This window comes from Lissotriton helveticus, chromosome 2_1 (genome assembly GCF_964261635.1).
Source record: "Lissotriton helveticus chromosome 2_1, aLisHel1.1, whole genome shotgun sequence".
Taxonomy (NCBI): domain Eukaryota; kingdom Metazoa; phylum Chordata; class Amphibia; order Caudata; family Salamandridae; genus Lissotriton; species Lissotriton helveticus.
In genome coordinates, this window is record NC_136059.1 from 1,441,100,274 (window position 1) to 1,441,121,536 (window position 21,263).

Genomic DNA, 21,263 nt, shown 5'->3' on the forward strand with positions numbered 1-21,263 from the left:
GCGTGAAACAGACGAAAAAAAACTGTAGCTGTGCAGCATCAAGCGTGGGAATGCATCGGGCGGCCATGTGAGCAACATAATGAGCTGCCGGTACGAGAAACGTGAAGATATGAGCCAAAATTTGCGGCGGCGGCTGCGAGGTAAAATGGCGGCCGTGGAGGAATGCTAAGACTGAGAGACGCGAGATCGGAGATAAGGCGGAGATGCTGCGTACACCCAGACAAGGCGGAATGCCCGACTAAGCGGTAGGAGCGGCTGCATAACATAGGAGGCTGGTGGAGCTCCCGATGATTTAGAGGCATATAACGGCATAAAGACGGGACTCTAACGAGGTAGATCTTACGAATCCAAAATGGCTGCGCCCACTGCTCAGAGTGAATTGAACATCACCGTAAGGTAGGAGCAGCTTTCCACCACCACTCTAATGCAACTTTGTCCTCAGCGCTATGAACTGGCTACACACAACAGACTGCATGGGAGAGGTGGACCCGCAATAGTGGGGAGAACAAGAAGCACATCCCCTGCGCATGTGAATGAGACGTGGAGATATGGGGGAGAAGCTGGTCACTATCACTGCGAAGGCGACTTGACCCCACCGCGTAGCAGACAACAACGTACTGTAAAGATCCTCCCAGCGCAGAAGTCCACGTTTTAACCAGGAGCTGCGGGAACTGGGCTGCTGTTGCATGCCTTGCTAAATAGCGCATCTGAACCGAGCTACTATAAATCTGGGCATAGCCTCTTCCCGCCAAGGACTTTGAGAGATCAGCCATTTTGTAGGACCCAGGAAGCGGCGAGTTGAGGTCCCTGGATGACAGAAAACGGGGAGCAAGGTAAATGTAGCGCGACGAGCCCAGGTAGATCCCATATGTTGAAATGCGGCATTATTGCGGGGCAGAAAGAAGACACCACACGTGCCATCCATAACTATAGCCAGGGCTTGCAATTTACGAAGGAGGCCTCCGGTGGTCAAGTAGGGGGGCAGTGAGCGGAAGATTTGCAGCATGTGATAACCGACCATCTTGCGATATCGCATACCAATTGACTCTCACTGAAATATTGCAGACAACTTCTCGAACCTGAGGGGAAAGGGCGTAGGGTGCTGCATATCAACCATCTCTTACTACAAGCGCGCCAAACCGCCACATGCAAACGGGGTCCCCGCCACCTGATCTCAAGTACAAAACGCACACTTCTTGAATACCGGTGCGTGAGTGCCCCATAAACAACCACAATGGGGAAACCAGACATGCAGCAAAAAAAAAGCTCAATTTTGAGTCCCGCAGAGCAACACGTGGCCCAAATGCAAATTCGGATGCGGATACTGAAGCAGATATGGCCACAGAGAGTAGTATGGAAGTCATTCTGAAAGCCATCCAGACAAATTTGCAACACATCAATGGAAATCTTGACAGCCTCACATGTAGGGTAGACAACATGGCCGACAAGCTAGACAAGCAGGGGGAGCGGTTGGATGCAGCCGAGAATCACATTTCGGCGGTAGAAGATGAAGCACATGTCACAACGGGTAAATGGAGCGGTATGGACAAAGTGCTCAAGGTGATTAAAGCAAAAGCGTTAGAAGCCCGCTCACGTCGGAACAATGTAAGGATCGCAGGGGTCCCGGAATCAACAAACACGGGCCGAATAGAGACCTATGTGGAGGAATTGTGCCGAGACGTATTCGGGGCGGAAGCGTTATCACCGATTTTCATAATAGAGCGGGCGCACAGGTCCCTAGCGCCACGGCCGCCACCGGGTGTCCCACCAAGACCTATTATATGATCCTATCACTCACCAAAGACCCTAACACCGCCAAAACCAACTTACACGAAGGAATGAAAGAAGTAGCCGAGTGGATGAAGCACAGCCGTCTGAAACTGAACTCAGACAAAACAGAAGTCCTCATCTTAGGTACCTCCCCCTCCGCCTGGGATGACTCTTGGTGGCCAGAAGTCCTTGGAAAAGCACCCATCCCGACGGACCACGCACGGAACCTGGGCGTCATACTGGACTCCTCACTCTCGATGACCAGACAAGTCAACGCCGTTTCATCATCTTGCTTCAACATTCTTCGCATGCTCAAAAAAACATTTCGCTGGATCCTCACTGAAACTAGAAAAACGGTCACCCACGCACTGGTCACGAGCCGCCTGGACTACGGAAACACACTATACGCCGGTACCACCGCAAAACTCCAGAAAAAACTCCAACGCATCCAGAACGCTTCAGCCAGGCTCATACTAGACATCCCGCGTAAAGAACACATCTCTGGTCACCTGAAAAACCTCCACTGGCTCCCCGTAAATAAGAGGATTACTTTCCGCCTCCTAACCCACGCACACAAAGCACTTTACGAACTTGGGCCCGAATGCCTCAACACAAGATTGTCCTTCTACACCCCCTCCCGTCAGCTGCGATCCTCCAACCAAGCCCTTGCCACTGTACCTCGCATCAACAAAACCACCATGGGAGGTAGATCCTTCTCCTACCTGGCAGCTAAAACCTGGAACTCACTTCCCACTCACCTTCGCCTTACTCAGAACCACCTAGCATTCAGAAAGCAACTTAAAACTTGGATATTCGACAAGTAATTCCCCACCCTTCCTCTAGCGCCTTGAGACCCTATGGGTATGTAGCGCGCTATATAAATCTCTTGACTTGACTTGACTTGATATTGTAGCCCGTGTGCTAAACTATCATGATTGTGACAACATACTAAGGATGGCGCGCGAGAAAGGGCAGATCAACTACCAAGGCATTCAGCTACAATTCTACCCAGATTATACCATTGCGTTACAACAGGCACGAAGAGAAATCGCTGCCGCCAAGGCGAAGCTACGGACCATGCAGGTAGACTACGCCATGTTATACCCTGCGCGGCTAAAAGTGACATGGGAAGGCAAACCGACGATTCTTACTACTCCTAGGGCAGCTCAGGAATTTATTTTAAAAATAACGAACAAGCGAAAAGCAATGGATCGCGAGGACAAATAGCGGGATTCCGACTAATTGGGACCAAACGCTGAACTGTTATTACACACTGCAAATGTGGACATCTCCACCGACGTGGAGGATGCATGTAAGCTGGGTCTGAGTTGGGCAGGATTACGGAAACAACTGTTGACACAGCCTGGAGGGGTAAGTGACCACATTCTACTATCTATCTAACACCAGGAAGAATCTGAACTCTATACACCCGCTGCGAAGGGGGAATAGTGATATTTACAGCATGCTGTTGACACTATGACTGTACTAATACACTGGCGATGCTGCACAGTGGGACAACTAAGCATGGCCTGGCCCAAGGCAGGACTTGTTACACTGCAAGATAGTGGCTATTGCAGGCGGTCGGGGGTCAGTCTTGGTATTCTTTACCCCCTAACAGTTTCAGAGATCTGCTCTAAGTATGGTCCCCGGGATTGATATGTCTGGAACCTACGGCCAGGGAATGAAGGTCGGGGAAGGTGGGACACACTACGGGAGGTAAGGATCATAATTGGGCTGCACGATGGGACAACTGAAACCACACGCCCCCGGACATGCACACAGCTGATATACTGTGAACAACTACTGTTGCTCTATGGACACCAGTGACACGATTGAGCAACATGCTTTGATGGCTGTGTATGTGCGGTGCAAAGGAACGTTTCAATAATGCTATTATGCCGTTAGATTTATTACCAGTTACATGACTAGAACGTTTGTTATCAAATGCGTCTGTGATGATTACTAATGTTTGCCCCCATCCATTAAGTTGGGTGGTGTAATGTACCCTCGGTGGACCTCCATATGGGTGTTCCCCAAATACTTTCTGGTGAGTTTGGGTGTTATTTTTGGATTAAGGCTTTGGCATTATTAGGTTGCTGAAGTGGGTGGGGAAGGGTTCAATGGGGGGATTGTTAAATTTTACGGACTGAAGCATTTAAGATGCATTGCTGAGATTCATGATGTTAACCATATTTACGAAGGAAGTTCTGTACTAGCACTTGATGGATATAGTGATATAGGGAGACAATTTCTGCATGTATGTGGCGGAAAATTAGATAACCCAGCAAGATGCCGATAGATGACACACACACAGGCAAACTGCGTCTAAACTTCATCACCTGGAACATTCGAGGCTTCACAAATCCCAAGAAAATAAGACAGGTATTTGCTTGTCTGGATCGCTGGCGTATAGACATCGCACTGTTGCAAGAGACCCACATTGCTCCGAACACTCATAAATACATAGGTCACAGATGGGCGGAAGCATCGCACTCCTCTACATATTCCTCATATTCTAGGGGGGTCACCACTATGATAAGAAAAGGTACAAATTTCAAAGTGGAACACATGATAAATGACAAGAATGGGCGGTATGTCATACTCACGGGAATCCTACGGAGGCAGCGGGTAACATTGATCAATCTATATGGGCCAAACGTGGATGCACCTGAATTCTACACGGAGGTCTGGCAGCACTTACATGATAAACAAGATACCACACTGCTTTGGGGTGGAGACCTTAATCTGGCATTGCATGATCATATGGAGTGCTCAGGCAACACTACTGAGTCGCATAGGCAGGCACGGGCGAAAGTGTTAGATATCATGACTGAACTTCACATACGCGATATCTGGAGGGAGAGACACCCAGCCACTAGAGAGGCTACACACATAAATGCTGCATATGGTAGTTGGTCTCGCATTGACTACTGGCTAGGCTCAGTTCACACACTACCTTGGACGCGGGAGGTTTAACATATGCCCAAAACTCTATCGGACCATAACCCAGTTTTCCTATCCCTCCAGATTCCACACTATTCCCCACCTCCGTTCAGCTGGCGTTTCAACGCCAAAGCACTCACTGACACGGTATATGCAGACACAATAGCAAAAGCTACTGTCGAGGATACATGCCTGTTATAGGAGGCTTTCAAGGCCACACTAAGGGTAGTATGCATTAGTATGACGGTGGGAATATTACGAGACATTAGGGGACACTTGCGCTCTGTGAAGCTCGGATGAAATTGCTTGAAACACAATATGAATGTACACAGGATCAGTCTCTACTAGGAGAGCTAAGGCAGGTACTGACAGAACATCAATCCTTCGCCGAGGATGAACTCAAATACATTTTCAAGCGCCCCACAGCTAGAAGGTTCGGCGAAGGAGGTAGGCCCGGCAGGATGCTAGCCTCAAAAATATGTGAAGGGCGTTGCCCACAAATAATAACGCAGATCCGGAAAGGTGATGGATCCATGTCCACAGACACTGAGGGTATCCTCCAAGGGTTTGTGCATACCTATAGTGAGTTATACTCATCACAACCTACAGCACCACCAGCGGAGGTTATGTCATACTTAGAAGATGTCGCCATTGCATGGCTTTCGGACACAAAGGAAATATCTGGCGCTGCCGATAACAGTGGAGGAGGTAACGGAGATCATTAAGACAATACCAAATGGAAAAGCACCAGGCCCGGACGGGTTTACATGTGAGTTTTACAAAACATACGTTGACATGTTAGCCCCGCATTTAGTAGCAATGTACGGTAGTGCCTTCAATCAGAATATACTGTCTCCAACCCTGCGTGAAGCAGTGATAGTAGCCCTTCTGAAACCCACTAAGGAACCTGAATTGTGCGATTCATATAGGACCTTTATCACTAATAAATGTCGATTCCAAGATTTTGGCCAAGATTCTTGCTGTTAGGTTGCAACCTCTCATGACCAGTCTGGTTCTACCGGATCAGTCTGGTTTTATACCGTCAAGGGCCACCACACAACACCAGGACACTGTTTACGCTTTCACACTATTTAACACCAACCACCAAAGCAGTAGCGGTTATGTTAGATGCCGCTAAGGCCTTTGACTCTATCGAATGGTCCTACCTCCTCACAATATTAGACAGGATGGGATTCCCCCAAATGTTCCCGAAACGGGTAAAGTTATTATACACAAAACCGGTAGCCAGAATTAGAGTGAATGGGTACATGTCGGAACCGTTAAACATCGCCCGAGGGACAAGACAGGGATGTCCGCTATCACCCCTTTTATTCGCCCTGGCCTTGGAGCCACTAGCTTGCATAGTGAGGCAAAAGCATAAACAATCAGCTCTGCAGTTCCCCTCTAGGCCCTTACATATATCACTGTATGCAGATGATATGCTACTATATGTCCGTGATCCTGAACAAAATCTGGCACCACTATTGAGGGAATACATCAAATTTGGAGGGCACTCAGGACTACAAATAAATTGGGCTAAGTCTTCGATCATTTCCCTAACAAACACGACCCAGCCACATACAACGGAGTTCCCCCTAGAGAGATCCGATTAAGTACCTGGGTGTATGGTACCACAGAAACCCGGAGATTGTCATACGCACCAACTATGAACCGGTAATATCCTCTTTAGAGGATAAAGTTAACCGATGGATACAGCTACCGCTATCCCTAGCAGACCGTATTGCGATTGTAAAAATGAATGTATTACCCAAATTCCTTTATTTATTTAACAACATTCCCATTACCCCTCCTAAAGAAGTTTTTAAACGCATCACATCGCTAGTACTAAAATTAATATGGGCGGGCAAACAGGCACGCATTGAGTTACAAACCCTGACACTGCCCTATGCTAAGGGGGATCTGGTGTACCGGACTTCTTGCTATACTATCTGTGCACTCAAGTACAATACGCTACATATTGGTACCACCCGATACCGTACTTAAGGCACACAGCAGTGGAAGAGGGAGACGCACCGCCAATACCCTTAACCGCTGTTATAACGCACCGACGCCCACCACTGCATGCTGAAGACATTAACACAATTGACACAACTAATGCAGCATGGCGCCGACTAGGACGGTTAACCCATAAGATACCATTATATGCTCCGGCGCTTCCAATACATGATCATCCAGAGCTTTCAGTAACTGGGGAGAAGGTAGGCATGGAACTGCTACAGCAGGTAGGGATAGCCACTTTGAGACCTCTATCACGAAGGGAAGTTTAAGACACTGCAAGACCTTTCTTACGTAAAGAATCAGACGCTGCTGTTCCGCTTCACTTATTACAGAGTACAGGAAGCCATTAAGGAATTGTACTCAGAATACCCTGCTGAACCAGCGCGATTAGACACCCTACAACTGGTATTAACTTCACCGAATACTACACACTTAGTCTCTCGACTATACACTATAGCACAGAATGAAATTCCTATTACCACTAATAAGGCAATGGAGAGATGGAATGCGGTGCTAGATGACCCGCTTACAGAATTGGAATGGCAAGCTTGATGCACTTTAGTTCGGATGCTTACACCAAATGGGAATCTGCGAATACTGCATTACAAATATTTGCATCAAACATACTATACGCCAGTCAAACTCCTTCGATATGGACTACGATAAGAGGCAAGGTGTAGCAGGTGTGGGTTAGAGGATGCTGACTTTGCTCATCTTGCGTGGCACTGTCCGAAGATTAGAGCCTACTGGTTGGAGATCACCTCATTAATCACTGCAATGGTGGAGATAGAAATAGTGTGCAATATGCGTACATGCTTATTAGGGCTAGTTGTAAATGTGAGATCTGTAAAGAAGATATTTTGTGCGATAGTGCTGTTATTAGCCAAACGCCAGATTTCAAAATGTTGGTGTAGTGTAAAGATTCCCGCAAAAACAACAATTGATGGACAGAATGCAGAACAATGTCATACATTCACCCCAGTACAGCGATCTGGGCCTAAATCCATCATTTGTTTGCACTCCACACCACCCCAGTTCAGACATGGCCATATGCAAATCAGCCTTGACCCTGTGCATCATGGGAACAGTCCAGCCCGAACTGCCAAGCCATGTCTTCCCTGGACAGGAATCAAGCATCCTAGGACCGGTTTCTGGCTATCAGCCGTCTTCAGCCAGGATAGCTTGACTCCAGTGGTGTGGAGAGCAAAAGAACGATGGATTAAACCCTGATCTGTGACGGGGGTGAATGTTTTGCCATTGTGCAACATTCCGTCCATCATCTTGTGTGTTTTGGTGTACAGATTCCCACCATCAAGCAATGGATGCATGATTTGACCTACTCTAGAGATACGTTGGCGACCGATGAAGAGGAACTACATGTGAGAGCCCGACCTAAAGACTATTGGAGGTTTTTCACAGATTATGTACGCACCAATTCCGTTACTTAATTACATACCTTATTTGTATCCTTCTCCCCAATTTAGGCAATGTAGTATGGAAACAGACTCTTTTTAATATATATTAACGACACATAGAAGATAAATGCAGAAATGTAATGGTCCGTAATGGTTGTTATGCTTGTACCTGGTTTCTGTTTTTGACATGAAAATCAATAAACAGATTAAAAAAAAAAGATAAGTGGGAAACCTACCAGACTGTGGCAAAAAAAGGATATGGTTTTTATCATGCAAAACAAGTATAGGAAAAGCAGAGGAAGGGTTCATAGGAGAACAGTGCGTTCAAAGGATGGAATTGACTGGAACCCTGAAATGTGGGATATTCTTTGTTTGACGTCTTTGGAAAAAGCGCTTGAAATTGTTTGGTTTCTTTAAGAACATAATGAATAAAAAATAAAAAAGAGCACTTGCAATTGCTTTGCTAGGAAAATTAATGAATTTGGTATTTTTCTGAAAATGCCTGGAATGAGTTTCGTGTTGTCCTGGTTGTTCTTAATTTGTAAAATGTAACAAATGTAAAAAGTATGGTCTGATTAGAAATACTAGAATGTACAATATTTCAACATAGGAAGTTAATCAACATGAGAGAAATGTTAGGAAAAAGAAATGTGCATTTAAATCAAAGGCAGTTTTGTGACTGTTCAGGCCAGTATGAATTTGTGCTGCACAGACACTCATTTAAATGTGCACTAGGGCAAGAGAAATACAGACTCATGGTCTGACAGGGGGCAGTTTATAGCTTTGAGATGAAATACAGTCTGTATTTCAGTGATGGTGAAGTGCTTGCGTCTTTAAGATAGATGTTTGGGAGGCTTGCAGTGAGATCATTCAGCAGCACTGAGAAGAGGTCAGGCTTTCTGTGAAGACTGAGGAGGAATTCCTACGGGAGGGGTCATCCCAGCTCCTCGCCCCAGCAGACAGACAGCTTCTTTGAGATAGATGTTTGGGAGGCTTGCAAAGGCGCAGGTCCCCCCCCTCCCCCCAATAAGGAGAGTCGCAGAGCAGACGAAAGTTGGCAGGCATGCATGGCACTTCGGCCTTGGAGGAGATGAGGTGGGGGCTAGAGGCAGCAGAGGAAGAAGGCTCTGCTTGTTATTTTTGGCAAGGGACCCAGCAGGTTCCGCGGAAGCCTTAGAAAGGAGGGGCAGCGCTTAAGGGGGATAGAGAGACAGCACATAGAGAGCAGCTGCTGACAGTTTGAAAGAATGAAGTAGGAGAGAGGATACACAGAGAGTGAGTTTGAGGGTGTTATTTTACGAGCAGAACAAGTTGGAAGGAAAACTGTCCTTTTGCAAACCTTGTAACAGATTTGAATATTAGATGAAGAGATGTATTTGAAGAGAGAATCAAACATGTACCCAAGCCAATTGTTCCGACCAGCTAGGATGAGTCAGATGTAAAAAAAATGTGAGTTTAGAGAACGTGAGGAAAATTAACAGACCATTTTAAAAAAATGTAATTTAACGATCGCTGTTCGTAGGTATAAATTAGACATGTTGATGAATAATAAATTCTGTTTTACAGAAAGGAATGTTATTATAGTAAATGAATGTAACTCTGCACAAGCAGTTTGTGCAGAATGCTTTTAAAATGTGGTCAATCTAGAAATGGGACAGTGTATTTTGTGTGCCAGTTCAAGAGAAATGTGTTATTTTTTGTTTTGGTAATGAACAGGGAAAGGAAAAATATGTTTTTTTTCTAATAGTTACAGATATTTTTATGTGTTATTGCGCATTGACAGATGCTGAACAGAGGGCGATAAAATAAAATACAATGTGATCTCTCAGGTCCTAATGAAAAGTCCAGGCGTGGAGATTGAGAATACAAGATTCCCCAGAGTGTGCTGCAAAATGCAGTTACGGTGCACGAGAGAACCTTAAATTTCCTTACAGATGACCAGACTAAAATCTTGGAGAAAGAGGTGGTGACACAATTCAGATTTGGTGTGCATACCTAAATAAGAGCACCTAGTCAGATAAAGATCATACAAACAGGTGGGTAGAAAATGAAGGGATTTCCCCTAGATATATTCAGGATTGTGATTCTTATGTGCCAGAATGCACAAGCCAGACAAGTCCTATAGAAGGTGAAATGCCGGTTGAGGAAAGGAAAATTACCGGAGTAGATGAAGTGTCTTGGTTTTCTGCCAATAGATAAAGGGAGCACGTATCCAGCAGTGAGTGGAGAAATAGTCAGGAAGGAAACTGCCCCAGCCCTTCTTGCTGTGCAGAGAAAAAGAGAGTTTCACCTCAAAACAAAGGATTCAGAGATTAAAGAGTGGGTAGAATTCTCAGACAATTCCTCAAAGCTAGAGGAGAGCTATGCAGACAGTGATGAAAATATTGTACTTCCAGAAATGCAAGACAGAAAACGTGTGCTTTTGAAAAATGTTTTTTTGCAAGAAGAGTGATGCTTGTTTCTTTTTTCAGATCATCTTACTGCGGCGCCTTGGTGTGCGTGGTGCCCAGTTCCTGTATGAGTGGGATCCCCCCCCCCATTCCCTTTGCCCTACTCCCTCAAGCCTGGAGTGATCATCGGACAGTGAAAGCTGACATCCTGTGGCTGAACGGACCGGATGGGGTCCTCCTTTGCAGAGCGAACTGAACTGATGTGTTGCAGATGGAGATTACGCGACTAGCGAGAAGGCTGCGTGTCTTTTACACAGACTTGCTGAAATTGTTTTATTGACATGAGATGAAAACATAATGCATGAAGGCTGTGTGTCTTTCACACAGATGAACTGTTGATTTGAACACAAAAGAAGGTGAACAACTGAGACGTTGTGTTGCACTTTGAGCACATGCAAAAACAACAGTTGATGGACAGAATGCAGAACAATGTCATACATTCACCCCGTACAGAGATCTGGGCCTAAATCCATCGTTATTTTGCTCAGCATGCCATTCCAGTTTGAACCCAGCCATATGCAAATCAGTCTTGACCCTGTGCCCCATGGGAACAGTCCAGCCCGAACTTCCAAGCCAGGTCCTCCCTGGACTGGAAACAAGCATCCTAGGACCGGTTTCGGGCCTTCAGCCCTCATCAGCCAGGATAGCTTGATTCCAGTGGCATGGAGAGCACGGGACTCACGTCTGAGCATACCCATCCCACTCGGGGTGACAAAGGCAAAAACAGCAGTTGATGGACGGAATGCAGAACAATGTCATACATTCACCCCAGTGAGATGTTAGCATATAAATAAATAAGCTTCTAGGGGAGCGATGGAATATAGTTTCTGGTAACAGATATAAAAAAGTTCTAAGGCTCCAGCCTCATACGTCGTTATTTCACCAGAGTACATTGAAATATTGATTATTACTTTGCTGCTTCTAAAGTGGCAAATTCAAGACCTACAGATCTGACAGACATTAAAATGACTTTAAATAATTCAATTCAGCAGCAAGTTGCAATCAACATCGTAAATTTTGCAACTAACATCAGACTCAATTGACAGGAAGCAAGTATCAGTCAGTGCTTAATTTATCACAAAACAAATGAATGCAAAGGCCCTTGTCAGGAGGCCAGTGAAGTTTGCACCACCCACTGCCCTTGCCAGCGCTGCCAATGACTTTAGCAACACAACTACTAACTATCACACTCTTACAAGTCTGATAATTCAGACTATTCCAGGCCCCCAAAGCTATAAGAATGGCTTGGGTGGCAGGTATCAGTCATTTTTATAGTACAACTGTTGTTGTGCTCATCTCTAAATTAAGCAGACAGCGCCACCATGTGGAGACAGTTGACAGTTGGTGTTGACAATTAAGTGCCAGTGCCGAGCACCGGAAGCCACCAGCTCAAATTAAGCACTGGTATAAATATGAGGTGAGTCAAAAAAAATCATACTGACTTGTGGAACAACATCTGTAGACTCACCTGAATCTGGCAAAGAATTGAGATCAGCACACAAAACCAGCGGAATGGCATTGAGATCCATTGGGGGGCTGCTTGGTCTAATTGCAGACTTCTCTAGGATCATTTTAAGCTCAGAGATAAACATCATTGTCTGAATCAGCTTCACATCTGAAAATTCCGGGTCCCAGTGCATGTGTGCATTTGCTACTAACAGTAGTTGTTTATCCGCAGTATTAAGAGGCTTCACTCCTGTGCAAAATGAATAAAACATTATCAATGAAATATATGTAGACTGCCAATTTTTACACTGACAAAGTATTCATTAAAAACAGTATACTGGAAAATATCAAACAGGCAAAATAAAATGTTGGACATAAGTGTACGTGATTGATACAGCCACAGTTACACTCCACAGGTTGGTGTAATGGTACAATGTATCCGATATAATGGAACAAGAATTTGTATATTACATTCTCATTGCACAATAGGTTTGGAGGCAAGTTGTTTAGCAAATATTTGGAAAAATGTTACTTCTCTTGTAACTATGTTTGTAGCCTGTGGTGCTTCAAATTCACATGCTCTGCATACTCCTGCCAACTAGTGTTGGGTTCAACCTGTAAAAGTTGTTTTTCTTTGAAGATGATTATAGTCTTGGGATGATTTGTGACTTTTCCCCCCCAGACTCACAAGGCACATGGACAAAGGATTTAACCTCTGATTGTGTTTTCCCTCTAATGAGAAAGTGAAGAATCCAATTGGAAACCGAAGTAAGAGGATCAGAGTGAAGCAGCCATTTACAATGTAATGTATGTATTGTAAAAACACACAAGTTACTACTTGTATAACGATATATCTGTAAGAGACCTAGTTAGTGATAGTTACCTTACCTTAGAATATTCCCATGCGTCAGACTGGATCCGGAAAGTTTTTCATCAGCAGTACCCCTGTGCGTCGTCGGTAGGTGGCGTCGTATGGCTCCGCGTCCGTCACCGAAATAACATTAAAGAGACTACCTAGGCGCCACCCATGCACGCTGACGTCCATTCTGTACACGACTTTCCGAGCCAGGAACGCAGAGCCATGCAAGAAACTGACCACTGGTGCCATGAAACTAGGGCCCTGAAAGGGATGACCTTAACCCTAGAAATCAGTTTGCAGAACGGGGAGGATGGGTGTGGCGGTAAGAATTCTATCACTAACTAATGTCTCTTACAAATATATAATTACACAAGTGTTAACTTGTGCATCTGAAAGAGACACGTTAGTGATAGATTCCTTACCTTAGAATAGATATCCCAGCAATACAGACCCCGGTGGTGTATTACACCAGAAAGTCACGGAGAACAGAATGGCCAAAGAAGCTGTCTCTCTGGACTGGATTGTCAAGGCAATAATGCTTGGTAAACGTAGCTGCCTGACACATGTCCTGCAAGGGAAAACCGCGTCCCAAGGCAGTAGTGGCTGCCGTTGCCCTGGTAGAATGGGCACGCAGCCCCACAGCGGCTCCTTCTTAGCCAACGAGTAACATGCTTTTATGCACAGAACAACCCACCGAGAGATGGTTTGTTTGTGCACGGCCCGACCTTTTTTGGCGCCCACGTAGCCAACAAAGAACTGATCATCCACCCGGAACTGTTATGTGCGCTTTAGATAGAATGAGAGCGCACATTTTGGGTCCGGACGATGGAGCCTCTCTTCCTCTTTTGAAGGATGCAAAGGCGGAAAGAAGGTGGGCAAAGTGATGGTCTGCCCGATGTGGAAGGGCATGACAACCTTTGGCATGATAGAAGGACGGGTCCTTAAAACCACCTTGTCCGGATAAACAGAAACAGAAGGAGGTTTGGAAGAAAGAGCCTGGAGCTCACTCACTCTTCTGGCAGAGGTGATAGCTACCAGGAAAGCCGTCTCGAGAGTGAGAAGACGCAAAGGACAGTTATGAAGGGGCTCGAAAGGAGCACACATCAGATACGTCAAGACAAAGTTTAAGTCCCATTGAGGCAGTATGAATGGCACGGGAGGAAATGTGTGCGTAATGCCTTTCAGAAAACGGTTAAGAACCGGGGACTTAAAAAGAGAAGGCTGATCTGGAAGCCGTAGAAAGGCAGAGATGGCCAAAAGATAACCTTTGATAGTGCCCAGAGCAGAGCCCTACTGGGCTAAGGATAGAAGGAACAGAAGGACCTCAGAAAGAGGGGCAGAAAGGGGATCCACAGCCTTTGCTGTGCACCATGCCACAAATTTGTTCCACCTGCAGGCGTTTACCGTTTTAGCGGAGGGACGCCTGGCTGCCAGAATGACATCACAGACTTCAGGAGGAAGATCGAAAGCTATCAACTGTCGCCGCTCAATCTCCACGCATGGAGGTGGAGGCTAGACAGGTTCGGGTGGAGGACCGTCCCCTGCTGCTGCGACAGAAGATCCTCCCGAAGAGGCAGTCGAATCGAGGGATCTAATGCCATGCTGAGTAGCTCGGGATACCAGTATCTTTGTGCCCAATCCGGAGCCACAAGGATGACTTGGGCCCGGTCACGCCGAATCTTCTTCAGCACTCTGGGCAGAAGTGGTATAGGTGGAAAGGCATACAACAGACCGCAACTCCTCTTGCGACATAAAGCATCGCCGAGCGAGTGCCGCCTTGGAAATTCCAAAGCGCAGAAATGATGACATTGCGCGTTCCCTTCGGTGGCGAATAGATCTAACCAAGGCTCTCCCCACTGGAGAAAGAGACCTTGCGCCGCGTCTGAGTTCAGGCGCCATTCGTGATCCATCAAGCACCGGCGGCTGAGTTAGTCCGCCCTGGCGTTCAGAGAACCTGCCAGGCTTTGAACCACCAAGGTAATGCCTTGATGTTCCAGCCATGTCCAGAGGCGCAGAGCCTTCTGGGATAGGGTCCACGACCCCACCCCGCCCTGTTTGTTGCAATACCACATGGCGGGGGTGTTATCCGTGAACACCTGCACAAAACTTCCCCGGACAGAGGGAAGGAATGCCTTCTGCGCAAGTCGGATTGCCCGGAGCTCCAAAAGGTTGATATGAGCGCCGGGACTCTGCCGGAGACTAGAGGCCTCTGATCTCCGCCTCTCCCAAGTGGCCGCCCCATCCCAGGAGGGACGCATCTGTCACCACTGTGTGCTCCGGTTGGGGAAGGGAGAGGGATCTGCCATTGACCCAATCGAAATTCGTGAGCCACCACTGCAATTGTCGTGCAGTGCCCTCCGAGATCTGGATATGATCGGACAGGTTGCCCTGATGCTGTGCCCACTGAAACTTCAGGTCCCACTGTAGAGCCCGCATATGCCACCTGGCATGTTGCACTAGCAGGATGCAGGAGGCAATCAGGCCCAGGAGCCGGAGGGTCATCCTAACGGAAACCTGGGATAGAGGCTTAAAGATCGGAATCATAGCCTGAATATCGCGCACTCTTTGCTCAGGAGGATAAACCCTAAACCGCGTTGAATCCCGAACCGCTCCGATGAATGGGAGCTTCTGAGAGGGACTCAGGTGCGACTTCGGCATGTTGAAGGAGAACCCCAGCAATTGCAGGAGTTCGTCCTTAGTCTGAAGGTGGGTGATAACTGCCTAGGGCGAAACGACTTCAACAACCAGTCGTCGAGGTAAAAGGAAGACTGACACCCCTGACCTGCGCAGATGAACTGCGACCACCATCATCACTTTCGTAAACACCCGAGGGGCGCTGGTAAGGCCGCAGGGGAGCACGGCAAACTGAAAATGCTCCTGGCCTACCGTGAACCGCAGTAACGCCAGTGGACCGGCAGCAGGGGGATGTGAAAATATGCGTCCTGTAAGTCCAATGCTACCATTCAGTCTCCAGGGTCGAGGGCAGCCAAGATCTTTTAAACTTCCGGAGGAAGCGATTGACGTTCCTGAGGTCCAAGATGGGGCGCAAGCCCCCTTTGTCCTTCTTGGGGACCCGAAAGTAGTGGGAATAACAACCACGTTCTACTTCTGGGTCAGGAACGCGCTCGATGGCCCCCTTGGCCAAGAGGGCCATGACTTCCTTTTGGAGAATGTAGGAGAGTAGGGTCTGCTTTCCTATGGTCACACCAATTTTTGCTTTTTGCTTCACTGGTTTTCGACTTAATGTGGCTGTGGGCCTGCTAATCAGACCCACAGCCTGCTGTTCTCTCTCTAACTTCACATACATGTACTTTAGGTACATCACCAATTTGGTATTGGGTCACCTTATCAGCCCCTGTACAGTGTACTATAGGTACCCAGGGCATAGGTGCATCCAAGGCCTACCAGGGGCTGCAGCATATCTTTTGCCACCCCTGGCTTGCCATCCAAACAGACACAACTGGCTGATCACTCAGCTGGGGCAAGGTCGTGTAATCACCCCTTGCTTAGATATAGTATACCTATGTCTAAACCTATATCTGGACACATATGCACCTATAAGTCACTCCTATGGCAGGCCTTTAACAATCCTGGAGGCAGAGTGCTTGGTTTTATGTGAGATGGTGCTCTAGCATGAGCTGAGCCTGTCTGCAGCTTTCGGAACCATTTCCTTATAGCTGTTCCAGGGTATTGCCATAACATATACTCTTAAGTGCATTATAATCCTCGCGGTTATTGCTAACTTTGGTTTGGCTTTATCAAAACATGTTGTGTAAGGTGTCATACACTTTGGAATACTACCCCCTCGCCAGTTCTGGCGACGGGGGTAGCATTCCACCTTTCTAGAGGGAGAAGTCATGTTACTTTACTTAAACGCGGTTAAATCTAACCAGAGCCTCAGCATCACAAAATGGATGCTGCTGTCACAGACACGGGTCTGGCCTCCTGCTGCTGACCGAAACTCCGGCAGTGGAGGCTTGGACAAAAGGTTTCCTGTCACAGGGAGGTGTTACACCACCCCAGACAGGAGATAGTGGATTGAGGCAGGCAGGGCGAGTGAAACTAGACGCTGCCTGGGGGGCACAAGGCTCCTCATGCATAGCCCAGTTGAAACCGGTGCTGGGGCACTCCAGCCCCACCTCTGGCGCGAAACTGGACAAAGGGAAAGGGGTGTAACCACCCCCTTCCTGGGTCCCACCCATAGGAGGGACCTAGCAGGTTATCCAGCCCCTTGATTTGGAATAAAGGTAGGAGCTGTGCCCATAGACTTTAGATAATCCTGACTGAAACTTTGAAACGAAACTCTGGACCCTTCAACATCCCACTCGACGTGGAAGACTGAAGAATCTCCCTTGTGGTCAAGGAGTGACCACCCTGTGCAAACAGGCACCATCCAGCGCCCAACGGTTTGCTTTGTTGCAGCTCCAGCCAGAGCTCGAGCGACAGAGATCGACAAGAACCGGATTCCCAGACATCCAACAGCCCGATCCACAGCAAAAGCAAAGCTGAGACCCGTGGAAGCGACGTGAGACGTGGGACCGGCCATCTTGGAAAGACTGCGTAGTGCTGACCGTGCAGCTCCCGAGGCACCCTCGAAGCTGTGCATTGGGGTTTGAGAAGCCCCAGCCCCGAGCAGCTCGTGCACTGAAGATCACCCCTCCACACTCACCGAGTGCTGCATGGGGCCCTTTTGCATTTTCCTGCTCGACGAGTCTGTCCGGTCACTTGCCCGTTGGCTAGTGGCCTCTACGACGACGATTCTTTGAAACTACTCTGCTGGTCTGGTTGCTCCAGACTGGCCCACGCTCCCCTGAAAAGGAGCCGCACCTCTGACCTTGCTGGTTCGAGTAAGAAGCGATCTTCAATTCCTGCGTGGGTTGCATTTGCCAAGGCTTGTTGAGTCCAATCCGGAAGCCGACACCGCCGACAGCGAGAGCCTTCGTGGGACAGCTCGTGATCCACTCCTGGTCATCCTCGATGCCCCAGAGTCCACGTGGCAGCGGAGACAAGCTTCTCGACAACCACCTGATTGCGCCAGACATCGCCTGGTTCCTTCCTGGATCCATCCTGGTCACTGGCTAGTGACCCGGACTCTGTCCCCTCTGCTTTCAGGTACTCTACATCTTCGATCCACCCTTGGATTCAACCGGACTCTTCTCTCCTGGCCGCCTGCAGCATCTTCATCTCCAGGCTCCATAGATCTCAAAGACAAAACCCGACACAGTTTGGCACCTATGCACCTGCTTCCTGTGGGTGAGGTAACGATACAACACCGGTGCTCCTGTAGTGGTTTACACCTCTAGTGTCCTAGTTTTAAGTGGAGGTTGATAGACAAGTGCACAGCTGGTATTGCCAAAGTTAAAGACAAGTTCAATATTTGAAGTAGGTGCTCCTAAGGTGTCGTCCTCTCCCCGAGGGACGAGTAAACATAGAAAATGTGGTAAGATATATGTTGGGAAAACAGAAAGTAAAATCAAATTACGTCTCAATGAACACAAATCCAACATCCGCACTAACAATCAAAAATCGACTGTAGCAGGTCATTTCAATGATATGAAACATTCTGTTTCACAACTCAAGTACATGATTTTAGAAATCATAGATAAAGTTGAAGGACGTGATAACAACAAATTTTTACTTCAAAGAGAAAACTACTGGATCTATAGACTTCAATCCATGAAACCATATGGTTTAAATGAACGGATCGAATTTTCTTGTTACCTATAACAATCCCCTGTTGTGGGGGCATCAGTTCCGGACAGTTTCCTTGTTATAGTATTAGGCACCTAAAATAAGTTTTTGTCATTATATATTCTTTCTGTTTTATTATCACTTATTGTATATACGTATATATCTGTGCATTTACATTTAGATACGCTCTGTAGCGCATATCATGTAGAACCCCCAGTCCCATTTCTAAGTCCATGTTCCCGGTCACGTGATCGGCACTCTGAGCCCGTTTATGCTTCCGCATTAGCTTCACTTGTTATTCCTAAGCGTTCCCGTGACCCAGTGAGAACACACTTGATCTTCTCCTAAAGTAAGTTTAGACTCAAAGCTGAGCAAACCCGCACCTGATAGCGCTGCGTTTAACATTAGCAGCATTATGCGCTCGTTTACCACAAGCCACATTTGTTAACAACTTTTGTCTAAGAACGGTCCGTTTTGCTTAACTTCGTTATCGCATTTTCATGTAACATCACAGTTTATGCCTCACTCGCTTTCAAACCGTTCCCTTCACTTTCACCATGGTTAGAGTGTTTGTTCACTTGTTAAAACCCTAGTCACAGAGAAAAAACATGTTTCATCATTTATATGTTTGCACTCTTTATAGACTTATTGTTTGCTTTGTTTGAAACAGTATGAACATCATACTTGGGTGTTTTCACATGTCGTTTTTTTAGTTGCTCCCAGATGAAGGGCATCGGCCCGAAATGCATTGGAGCTGGAGTAAATAAATCATTGATTTCATAAAGAAAATTCAGTATGTGGGAAAACATACTTTAATGCTTATATTGGATTAATAAAAGTATCCACCAACTTGCAAAAGTTTACGAAGATTGGTTTTTGGAAACATAGAGGTTTGAAATCCTCCAACATAAGAGTGCCCTAAGGGATGCAATCAATTTTCAATTGACAGCACTTTATTTTCTATGTTTACTCGTCCCTCGGGGAGAGGACGACACCTTAGGAGCACCTACTTCAAATATTGAACTTGTCTTTAACTTTGGCTATACCAGCTGTGCCACTTGTCTATCAACCTACACAGTGTTTTCTATCGTTTCTACCCACTTGACAAGGAGCACGCCAACAAACTGCACGATGAATTATGAAGAAATAGCACGCTCTACAGAAGCTAGAGCGGACACATTTACCTTCGGCATAGAGGAAGCTAACAGGATCTATGCCTTAATACAAGACGACATTACACAATCTTCTACAACAAGGAACAAAGAACAGAACGCTAAACAACTGTTATATTTATCAAAGCGGAAAATTAACCAAACATTACATGCAGCGACACTGGTAAAATATCATAAGACCCTGCGCATCCCCAGAGGCCTACAAATTGCCCTCAAACCCTCACTATGTAAGAATTCTAAGCCATTTCAAGACAAATGGTATGCCATTCTCAATAAGTGTAGCCTTGATTTGATCCTGCTAATAGTGGAAGAGTTATCTAAAATCATCGTCGAAATTGAAAAAGAAATAGCAGAAACTACTGAAGAGCTGACTAAAACCATGCCTACTGAAGAATGGGATAATTTCATCACAGACATCAAACAACAATTAGAATAACACCAGAATGAGATCAACACCGGAAAATTAGAAAATTCAGGCGTGATACGCTCGACTATAAACTGGATGAAGTATACACCTGGGCGGAGGTGTATACCCAAAGGAGACGAAACCGCCCATACACCCAAAATACAGATACATCCTCGTCGGAGAGCGACATCAATGAACGTCAACGTAAGTTTAGACAACAAGGCGGTCGCTCTCAAGGACCACGACAAACAGAAAAATCAAATGAACAAATACCAGGCACATCAACAGACTCGAACACAACTCCTTTTTTAGAACAGGCAGGAGAACAAGACGATCCAGGAGGACTAAAACAAAAAAGTGCTCCACAGACAAGAAGTGTGACCTTACCAAAGGAAAAGAAGAAGAAATAAACAGTGAAAACCAACTGATAATTAACATTTCTGATTACACGTTTACGAATCAAGAAATCAAACTTTTACAAAGAGGTACTTCCTTCGTACCAGCTACCAAATCAAACTTATTGGAACTGGAAATCAGCACCTTCAAACTGACTAGGAAATTAAGACTTAGAAACTTTTTTGAGAACGTCATGAGCCCACAAGATGAGAAAACAGATGACCCATTATTGGGTTTTAAAGTACCTAGCACTTTCCAGGCTCCTGTAAGCCATAAAACCATTGATTTATTCGAACAACTCATCAAAAAAGATCTGACCACTATTAACTACAATAAAGTCACACATAAGAATATCACCCGAAAGGATCAAGATCGACTGAAATCCATTGCCAACAACGAAAAAATGACTTGTACAAAAGCAGACAAAGACGGCGCGATAGTCGTCATGAATTCATCCATGTATCATCAAAAATTAAATGATCATGTTTCTGATCACTCGATCTATATGAAACTACCAGGAAATCCCACACAACAATTTGTTACAGTGTTGAAAGACATTGTTGATAGAGCTCACACACTAGGCATCATTGATCAAAGAACAAGAAACTTTTTAGTGCGATCTCATCCCAGAAGTCCGTCAATATATGCCATGCCAAAAATACACAAAGACTTGATCACCCCACCAATTCGCCCCAT

At 46.2% G+C, this 21,263-nt stretch overlaps 1 protein-coding gene across 2 annotated transcripts in view; it reads right to left on the reverse strand.

The window, feature by feature from the left end:
* Positions 1-21,263, reverse strand: part of CNOT6L (CCR4-NOT transcription complex subunit 6 like) — a 931,406-nt gene that overhangs the window by 223,698 nt on the left and 686,445 nt on the right. For both annotated transcript variants that reach the window (XM_078676356.1, XM_078676357.1), the window contains one exon: positions 12,066-12,293. In XM_078676356.1, coding sequence (XP_078532482.1) covers positions 12,066-12,293 — 228 coding nt within the window. The remainder of the gene's footprint in view (positions 1-12,065; positions 12,294-21,263) is intronic.